The 10,696-nt window shown below is 42.3% G+C and overlaps 1 protein-coding gene across 2 annotated transcripts in view; it reads right to left on the reverse strand.

The window, feature by feature from the left end:
* Positions 1 to 10,353, reverse strand: part of Arih1 (ariadne RBR E3 ubiquitin protein ligase 1) — an 89,505-nt gene extending 79,152 nt beyond the window's left edge. Inside the window, exon 1 of one of the 2 annotated variants that reach the window (XM_040730266.1) lies at positions 9,665 to 10,353. In XM_040730266.1, the coding sequence (XP_040586200.1) occupies positions 9,665 to 10,033 (369 nt within the window). In that variant the 5' untranslated portion in view covers positions 10,034 to 10,353. The remainder of the gene's footprint in view (positions 1 to 9,664) is intronic. The other variant, XM_005069632.4, reaches the window with a different exon arrangement.
* Between the last annotated feature and the right edge of the window lie 343 nt (positions 10,354 to 10,696).

A 10,696-nucleotide genomic window follows, 5' to 3' on the forward strand; every position in this document is an offset into this window, starting at 1 on the left:
ACTAAGTGTGACAACTAGGGCTGTTACACAGAGAGAGAGCTGTCTCCAAAACCAAAACCAAAAAAAAAAAAAAAAAAAAAAAAACCAACCATAAAGGTCTCTTCAATCTTGTTCATCTGACTACATAATAATCAAAACTTTTATTGACTCTAGCATTAATCCAACATTAGACAAGCTTAGTGTCATCCTTAACTTTTGAACCCTTGTTTAAATGCTACACTTTACTTTTTTGTTTTAAGATTTTTATCTTATATTCATATTCAATAGTGTTTTGTCAATATGTATATCTCTGTGAGGGTGCCAGATCCTCTGGAACTGGAGTTACAGACAATTGTGAGCTGCCATGTAAGTGCTGAGAATTGAACCTGGGGCCTCTGGAGTACAGACAGTGCTTTTAACTGCTGAGCTATCTCTCTCTCCAGCCCCTTTGTTTTGTTTTTTGAGACAGATTCTGTGTAGCCCTGGCTGTCCTGGAACTCGCTCTGTACACCAGACTAGCCTCAAACTCAAGTGCTGGGACTAAAGAAGTTGGCCACCACATGTTGCTTATATATAACTAGTTAGAATATTTTGTGAATTTTGAAGTCCTATTTTTACCAGTTTGACTTTAGCTGGATGAAATGGAACATCAGATATTGCCATATATTCTAAGAACTCAGCTATAACTATACCAAGACACTATGAGTGGAGATGATGAAGGTAAAATGAAGACGAAGATGAAGATGGAAGAGGAGGAAGACAGACAATGATGACAACCACCACCACATAAAATTTTAGGGCCAGTGAGAATTCAGTAGAAGTTGGAGAGATGGCTCAGCAGGTAAGAACCCTAGCTTCTCTCCAGGACCCAACTTCCAGTCCCAGCACCCACACAGAGGCTTTTAACTTTGTGTATCTTCAGTTCCAGGAAATAAGACACACCTCTTCTGATCTCCTAGACTCACATGATGGCACAGACATACATGCAGGCGAAACAGTCAAGACATAAAATAAAAATCTTTTTTAAAAAGCTGAAACAGTGAACAGAAGAATAAAAAGATAAATGCATTTTCTTACATTTGAAGTTAAATAGTTCATCTAAAAGCCTCTGAGGGTCTATGTTTTTGGGCCTGTGCAGATGGCTCAGTTGGTAAAGTAGTTGCTGTACAAACATGAGGACTAAAGTTTGGATCCCAAGCACACACCTAAAAAGCAGGTATGGTAGCCTGTCTTTAATCCCAGCACTGAATGACAGAAACAAAAGCATTGGGGGGAACAGGAGAGACAAGCAGCTAATTAGTGAGTTTTAGGTCCAATGACAGACCCTGCCTTAACTCAGCAGTTAAAAGCATTTGTTGCTATAGCTGAAGATCCAGGTTTGATCTCCAGCACTCACACTGTGGTTTACAACCATTCCTAACTCCAGTTAAAGATAACTAGATGTCTTCTGGTCTCTATGGGCACCAGGCATGCACATGGTGCACATACATACATAAAGGTAAAACATTCATACATACAAAATAAATAATAAATCTCAAATAATAAAATAAATATATCTAAAATAAAAAAATGGGTAGAGTGATGAAGGAAGACATCACTTCCACACAGCTACCTGCACAGCTCCACACATTGTATAAAATAAGCAGCATTCTCTCTTTTTAAATAGAATTTCTCCAACTATGAATTAAAGTAGGAGAGTGTTTGTCTAACATGTACAAGGCTCTGGGGGTTGGGTACACACCCACAATCACAAAATAAGGTGACCTAAAGAAAAAGAAAGCAAGTATCTATTGTCTAGCACAGTCATAACGATTTCACAAGCTATTCTTCCACTATCTTTTGGTACTTCTGTTGGAAAGAATGCTGGACTTTGTGGACCATGGTCTACATTTCAAACTTCAGACATTATATTAAACATTATGTTTTTTTAATGCTTACATTGGAATGAAAAGCAAAGCAATAAATGTTATAATAGCAATTTTGGCTTGAAAATTTCTTTCCTTTCAAGGTAGGGTCTTACCATGTGGCCTTGACAGGCCTGGAGTTTGAAATATAGACCAAGCTGACCTTGAACTCATAAAAGAGATCCTCCAGCCTCTGAGGATCTGGGATAAAGGGGTATACCACTACACCAACTGGTTTGACTTTTTCTTGAGACTAGGGTGTGTGAAATTTGAGTCTTTATGGTGCTAAAGAGCAAACCCACGGTCTTTAACATATCAGGAAAACATCAAACCCCTAACAGATACTCAACTTTCTGTTTTTTTGAATCAGGGTTCCTTTATGTAGCTCAGGTTAAGTCACTATACAATCCAAAATTTGTTTCTGAACTGGTAATTCTGCTTCCATAGCCTGTGTGCTGGAATTACAGGTGTAGGCCACTACACCTAGTTGGAAAAAAATGTAAAATCTTAAATGGATAGACCTCTGATTCTATTCTACTCTATATATTTAGAATTATAGGTTATAGCAGTAAGGTCACAACTCAGAATCCATTGACATTCTGTTCAAGTCAGTCTCATGGGCACAGAAAGTTAAAAAAAAAAGGTAATTTCTAGTGAAGCAAAACTTTTCAATACATAACAGGAAGGATTAGCATGTCTTTATTTACTATTATATTTTATGACAACTTAGATAAAACATTCCTCTAATCCTTAACTTCCTTATCCATTACAGCAAAAGATCAATCTCTTTTTGATTTTTTATTTGCTTGTTTGAGACAGGATCTCACTAAATCACCCTGGCTATTCCAGAAAAACCCTGCTTGAGCTCATTTTCTCTTTTCATGTTTTTTTTTATTTGAACTTAAGAGAATTTCATGCAATGTATTTTAATCATATTCCTTCCCCTACCTTCTTCTTCTTCTTTTTTTTTTGTGGGGGGGGTTCGAGACAGGGTTTCTCTGTCCTGGAACTCACTCGGTAGACCAGGCTGGCCTCAAACTCGGACATCTGCCTGCCTCTGCCACCCGAATGCTGCCACCAACGCCCGGCTTCCCCTACCTTCTTATGCACCCAATTTCATATGACTCGTGTGTGTGTGTGTGTGTGTGTGTGTGTGTGTGTGTGTGTGTGTGTGTGTGTGTGTGTGTTCATTCCATTTTTTTTTTTTTTTTTTTGGTTTTTTCAAGACAGGGTTTCTCTGTGGCTTTGGAGACTGTCCTGGAACTCACTCCGTAGACCAGGCTGGCCTCGAACTCCCGAGTGCTGGGATTAAAGGCGTGCGCCACCAACGCCCGGCCTCATTCCATTTTCTATCACCCTTTTCTGGTTGTTTTGAATTTTCTGATATCTCTTTGCATGTGTGCCCTACAGGCATTTGTATTTATGTGTTCCTGTGCCTCTGGAGGCTTTGCAGCCACCATGAACATTGTGTTTGGGGGCAGGATCACTCACTGGCCTACACCAATTAGCCAGCAAGCCACAGGGATCTATTTAATTCCCCCACTTTCCCACCACTAGTATTATAAGCATGTCCTGCTTTTTTTATTTGAGTTCTAGAGACTAAAGTCGGGTTCTCATGTTTGAAAGGTAACCACACTGCTGACCAAGCTCTATTAAACCCCTGACTTCTATTATTTCTTTAAAAAAAAAAAAAACTTGTAACAACTGCTGTATCTAATAAGACTATTTTCCTAAAATCTAACTGGTCCCTTTAGAAAGCAAGACTATAATGAGCCAATATTCAAGAAGGTGACCAACACCAGAATTGTCAACTTGTGAAAATAGCATTTAAGGGACTGGGGATATAGTTCAGAGGCAGAGCAATATTATGATGGCCCTGCAACTAACTGACTAAATAAATAGACACAAACTAGGATAGGTCCCTGACACAGAATGGCGTACTAAGATCCCTAACTTTGGAAACCAGGCAAAACCAAGTCCAGAAACAGAGAATCACCAAAACTAAGACACACACAGATAAAAGTGGGCATAGTTAAGGTGAGAAATAGGTGGGACTACCAGGCAGAGAGAATAGGAGGGGAGGGAAGAGAAGAAAAAGAGAGGAAGATGCCAGTGGTCAGTCACCCAGCCAAACATGGTGTAAGGAAAGAAAAGATATACAGATATAGAGAAAGGTAAAAGCCCAGAGGTAAACAGGATAATTTAAGAAAAACTGGCTAGAAATAAACCAGCTGGGCAACCATAAGAATAAGTCTCCAAGTATTTATTTGGGAGGTGGGAGACAGGCCCCCAAAGAATCAAAGAATAAAGAGCAAAAACAAAACGAAAAAGCAAAAAACCCCACCCAAATACAATTATCCTTATGTTCTGAGCCTCTATTCACACATATATTAGCACTTTGTGTTCTTTGTGTGTTTGTTGGTTCTCATGTCGTGGTTCTTTTCTCCATGTTTCAGTCTGAATAACCTCTACTGATCTCTTTTGTCTGATGTGTTATTAAGTGCACCTTAAAGCCAGGTGGTGGTGGCTCACGCCTTTTATCCCAGCACTCGGGAGGCAGAGGCAGGCGGATCTCCGTGAGTTCGAGGCTAGCCAGTCTACAAAGCAAGTTCCAGGACAGACAGACTGCCAGAACTGTTACACATAAAAACCCTATCTCAAAAAACAAAATGAATGAATGATAGCTATTAAATGCCTACACACTTAATGGATTGGACAAATCAACCAAAGAGCTGCTAAAATTAGAATCTGTTCAAAGTGTCACAAAGTCTAGGAACACACCCACTGTAGTGACTTTTTGTGGTAAGTTCTAATAGTCAGGAGACAGTTGCCTCAATACTTAGCCTTTCTAAAAATTAGAAAATTATGGTTAGATATACTGCCAAGTTAAATAGAATCAGCATACCAATTTTTTTAAAAATTAGAAAATTATGGGTAAGATATACTATCAAATAATTGGAATCAGTAATATCTGAATTTGAAGTATGATTTTTTTAATTAAACATGAAAAGTGTCAAGAATTATAGCTATTTTTAGCACTATCTAAATAAATGTCTCAATGTTAAGGAAATGTTACCTAACATTTCATTATTTTGTGTACTTTTTGCCAAAGCATATTATGTATCAAGTTACTTCTGACACTTCCTTTAAGTGGGACATAACAAGAGGAAAGAAAAATTGCTACTGAACAATGTGTACATTTAAAAACATTACATGAGGAAACTCCCAGAACAATTTATGCCACTCCTTTTTAAACCCTAAATTTTAGCCTGAAAATCAAATTTATCACTAATTTTTTTAAGTAAAGCTCTGATAAGCTACATCGTGCAATCCCACACTACCCAGCAATTAAACTGGCCATGAGATGGCATTATTCTAAAGAAAGTTGTGGAGTGGGGCTGCCAGGACAGGCTCCAAAGCTACACACACAAACCCTTCTCAAAAAAACAAAAAACAAACCAAAAAAAAAAAAAAATGAAAGTTGTATAGTCACTAATCCTTGAATTAAAACTAGAGAAAAAGAACAAAATTTTGGAAGAAATTTAAATCATGTGATTGCGGAAATCTACTTGACAGCTAAAAAAAAAGGCATTTTAGCTGAGCAGAGGCAAGTGATCTCTATGAGTTCAAGGATAGCCTAGTCTACACAGAGTTCTAGAATAGCTAGGGCTACAGAGAGACCCTGTCTCAAAAGAAACAAAGAAAAAAAATGAATAAAGAAAAAAAGAAATACACTTTTAGGCTTTGAACTTGAATAAAAACACCACTATTACCACCATGGGTTTCCAAAGGATCCAGTCATCATACATTACAAATATGGTCATTTTCTCACTCAAAAGGTAGAAATCAGCAAATGCCAGTCTAAACATAGTCTTATTCTCATTATCACCTAATAGAAATAAGTTACTTATAAAGTTATTAATGTGGTTACATAGTATCAAGATGTATGGGTTTAACAAAGTTAAATAAATGTTGATACTAGGCTTTTAAAAGAAAAAAAAGTGGCTGGAGAGATCCTAGCACTCAGGAGGCAGAAGCAGGCAGGAATCTCTGTGAATTTGAAGCCAGCCTGCTCTACAAAGCAAGTTCCATGATTGCCAGAGCTGTTACACTGAGAAACCCTTTCTCAAAGAAAGAAAAGAAAAAAAAATTCAGTTCCCATCATCTGTCTACTCAGGACAGCTAACAACCACCTGTCACTTCAGCTCCAGGAGATCTAGTGCCCTCTTCTGGCCTCTTCAGGCAACACATATACACCTACTTTAAAGTCTTAACAAACAAAAAAGAAAAAAAAATATGGCTAACTAAAAAAGAGCTAAGCAGAGTGTAACCTGCTATGATAGCACTTGGTGTGTATGCCACGTTTGTTGTCCTGGCACCCAGGAAGCTGCAGCAAGACCAGCCTGAGCAACACAGAGAAACTCCATCTCAAAACAAAACACTACGAAATGAATTAAAAAACAAAAAAGGAGGGAAAAGACAATAAATATATGTTCACTATGTCATAAATAGAATGGTGGTATAAACCTATAGTCCCAGTTACTAGAGAGAGAAAACCATGAGTTCCAGGATGACCTGAGCTGTAGAAAGAGACTCCTGTCTCAAAAAGGGTGGATGTGTGTGGGGATGGGGTAGGATAGGGTATGTTTATGTGTGGGGGGGATAGGATAGGGGGTGTTTATATGTGTGTGGGAGGGTGTTTTAAAGGGCTAGGGCATAGATCAGGAGCAGAATACTTGCCTAGCATATGCCAGGCCCTGAGTTAGACTGCAAGAGAAGTCTAAGTTTAAGGAAAGCCAGAGCTATATATACAAGACCCTGTTTGTTTTGGCTTGATTTTTTTAGAGCGAGGGTCTTACTATGTAGCTCTATCCTGGAACTCACTATGTAGATCAGACTGCCCTCAAACAAACAGAAACCAACCTGACTCTGCCTCCTGAAATGTCAAGATCAACGGTGTACACCACTACACCTTACTCCCCAAAGCAAATTTTTTAAACGACCATTTGATGACAACTAGGCAACTAGTAGAACTAGGAAAACACTGTTAACACCATCCCAAAGCCTTTAATTCTGCAAATGGACTTACACCAAGAAATAAGAAAACATTTTACAACTGACTTCTGAGGATATGTATGCTTATAAATCAAAAATCTTAAAAAGCCAGTGTGATAGGGTGATTATAATTATTACAAATTAATGTATAATCACTAAATTCTTGAAAAATAATTACTTATTACAGAAAATTCTTCAGAGACTGGTTTTTTTTTTTTTTTTGGTTTTTGGAGACAGGGTTTCTCTGTGGCTTTGGAGGCTGTCCTGGAACTCGCTTGGTAGTCCAGGCTAGTCTCGAACTCACAGCCTGCCTCTGCCTCCCGAGTGCTGGGATTAAAGGCGTGCGCCACCAACGCCCGGCCAGAGACTGTTTTTAATACCTGTTTTTCCTCCCCACTGAAAACAGATCACACAAAATCATTCTGATGTGTATGTGTATTTATGAGTGTGTATGTATGAGTAAGGAGTGTGTGTGTGTGTGTGTGTGAGAGAGAGAGAGACAGAGAGAGAGAGAGAGAGAGAGAGAGAGAGAGAGAGAGAGAGAGAGAGAGAGAGAGAGAGAGTTACTTAACTATAAATAACCTAATATGTTTGTATGGATGGGTAGGTGGGTGTTATTTAACTCTAAATAGCCTAAAACATAATCAAGCTTAGTTTAGATGTTTAAGTACACCAATTCAAGGAAAGATGGTCTGGAATATATCCTAACCTTTGACTTGACTGCTATTTATAAATATGAACTTTCATAGTCAGGTGTTTAGGAATTCTATTTAAGAGCAGCCTTACTTACACAAGCTGGAATAATGAAGCAAGGAAATATGGAAAAAGTTCGACACCCTCCCCCCAAAAAACTCCTACTTTTTGTAGGTTTTAGTGTTCATAAGTACTTATTCTCTTATCTAAACTAAGAATGATGTCATACATATCAGCTACATTTCTGCCCCAGAAATGACAATTTTCCTGACCTAGGAACTAAGACAATCTAACAACTGACAAAACTGGATGATATTTAACTATAGTAAAATACACATTTATAAATCAAAAGCTATTTCTGATAAATACCCCTGGGTTATTTCAAAACAAAATTATAATGCCAGTAAGCTAGATAGTAAGTTTGAAAACATCAGATTTTATGTAATTGCATGCAAATAAAAAATTCAAGTTTTAACCACAAATTCCTTACTGAAACAATTCTGTTCTTAAAAAGAAATCTCAATTGTCTTAAGAACTAAACTAGTAATAAATAAATAAAAAAAAGAATTAGAAAAAAAAAGAACTAAACTAGAGCAGTGAATCTTATCTGACTTCTACAATCCTCTCATTTATTTCCAAGACTATGTTGTTATCTATATTGAAACTTGAGATTTCCAATAATAACAGCACAGATGAGATTTTTTTCCATTATTCAAAACATATTCTTTAATCTGCAGAACGGTGCCCTACTGGATGAGACCATAAACATGTTAATAATGAAAGTCAGCAAGTAGACAGTAACACTGTCCATGAATGTTAAGCCAACTCTTACTAAAGTTTTTTTTAAAGTAATGTGCTTAAAAACAAGAGTAGCTTGTTCTACAAGTTGAACTGAATCAGGATTTCATTTTCATTTTTTGCAAACTGAGGACTAATCTAAAGCCTCGAACATGCTCCCATTGAACTGTATTCCCAGCTCTCCTCTTTTTGAGAGTCTTATGTAGTTGCCCAGGACAGCCTTGAGCTCACCCTGTAAGCCAAAAAAAAAAAAAGACTTAAACTTGCCATTTACATGCCTCAGCCTCACAAGTCGCTGGAATTTCACTTTCACACAGGGTCGGTATCGTTTTTTTTTCCAATCATGTACCACTCATGAGAACATTTTCCCCAAATAAATCAAGATTTATCTCCTAAAGCTCAAACATACAAAGCCTGATGTAGAGTGTTAAGTGAGATGTACTTAATGGCTTCAAGCAAGCCTAACTTTCTATACACGAAATAGAAATCTTCAGAGAAAAAAATTCAGAAGCCGAAAGCTTCTGCCTTTCTAATTCACAATAGAGTTTTGTCCAATTAGACAATACTGAGTTTTATTGTTGCTGAAGCTGCAAGGGTAGATAGGCAATCTGCAATAACTATTCCAACATCTTCCATCAAGATACGTGCTACTACTGGAAGTAGCAGTTAACTGATCCCAAACAAAAAAGACAAAAAAAAAAGTAGGCACAAGCATCGGAAAATGAAGCCCATCATCACCTCTTCCGAGAAACAGTTCCCTTCCCCCACCTTTAAGTAGCCACTTAAGACTGCCAAGGAGATCCATGTCTTTATTAGCCGGTGCCCACTTGGGGCAATCGTACACCAAAGCTGCTCTAAAGGGCCTGCCCTAATCCCGTCTGAAACTGCTCAAGAGATTCTAGGATAAACCTGGTGGAAAGGGCCGGATTCCTTTTGACACCTCTTCCACACTCCCTCCCTCCTCCAGCCCGCCCCTGTAGCCCATCCTCCTGCACGAGGAAGGACACCCGGGCCGTGGTCATGCAGGAACTGCCGGTCAGAGCCGCTCAGGCAGCCCCAGGCCTCCGCCATGCCAGGACTTCGGGAAGCACCGCCCAAACGCACCTCCCTACCGGCCGGCAGAGCGGACAGGCGCCGGCCCGGCCAGGCCCAGGCCTGCCCCTCGGCGCCGGCCGGGCCGCGCGGTCGATGCCCATGCCGACCCCGGGGACAGACGGCGTTGCGGGGCCCCTCACCTGGATGACCTCGTTGACCTCCCGGATACATTCCACCATGTGCTGCAGGATCTGCTCGGCCGTGAGCACCTCGTAGCGGTAATCCTCTTCCTGCTCGTGCCCCGGGCCGCCGCCGCCACCGCCGCCGCCGCCACCTCCTCCAGGGCCCAGAGCGCTGCCGCCACCACCGCCCGTCTCCCCGCACAGCAGTCCGTCCCGCTCCCCGCCGACGCCCAGCCCGGGCTCCACCAGCTCCACCTCGCCCAGGTCCAGGTTATCATCGTCCGGCTCGTCCTCGTCGTCGTCCTCCTCCTCCTCGGCGCCGCTGTCCTCCTCGCTGCACTCCTCGTCCTCGTCGAACTCGTAGTTGTAGCCCTCGTCCGAGTCCATGGCGCGACGCGCGCGGGCCCGGCGGACGCTGGCCGCGGCGCGGAGAGGGCGGGGACGCCGAGGCCCCGGCTCTCGCTCCGGCTCCGGCTGCCGTCCGGACGCAGGCCTGGTTCCGGCCCCGTGGGCCGCGGCGGCTCCCCCGGTGCGGCGGTTGGAGGCGGGCGGCGGCGGCAGCCGGGAGGGCGCGGAGCAGGGCGGGGGGGGGAGCGCGGGGCCTCTTGCTGCCCGCCTCAGTCAGACACCGCTCCGCTCCGGCCTCGGACGGAAAACAGTCCCCAGCGCCACCTCCGCGGCCGCTGCTACCGCTACTGAGCCAACAAAGGGGCGTGCGTCACCGCGCCGCGCTGCGTCATCGCGTCGGTCCTGTGCGTCACCGCGCCACGCCCCTTCGCCCCTGCGTAGTATTCGGGGAGACCCCACGGCCGGGCCCGAGGAGGACGGGAGCGCGGCGGCGCGGCGGTGGCCGGGCTGGACTGAGATCCCGCAGGTCCTTGACGTGAGGAGCCTGAGGCCTTCCGGTCGCGGGGAGGGGCCCGAGGAGGACCCAGGCAGAGGTTTTTGCCGCGGGCCTTCCTCGCTTCCGGACCTCACAGGCACTTCTCACTCGCCCTCGCTAGTTCTGGAAAGCCGTCTGTTGTTGCTCACCTAAAATTCCGGTTGCCC

This window comes from Mesocricetus auratus, unplaced genomic scaffold, assembly GCF_017639785.1.
Source record: "Mesocricetus auratus isolate SY011 unplaced genomic scaffold, BCM_Maur_2.0 Super-Scaffold_100022, whole genome shotgun sequence".
Lineage (NCBI taxonomy): Eukaryota > Metazoa > Chordata > Mammalia > Rodentia > Cricetidae > Mesocricetus > Mesocricetus auratus.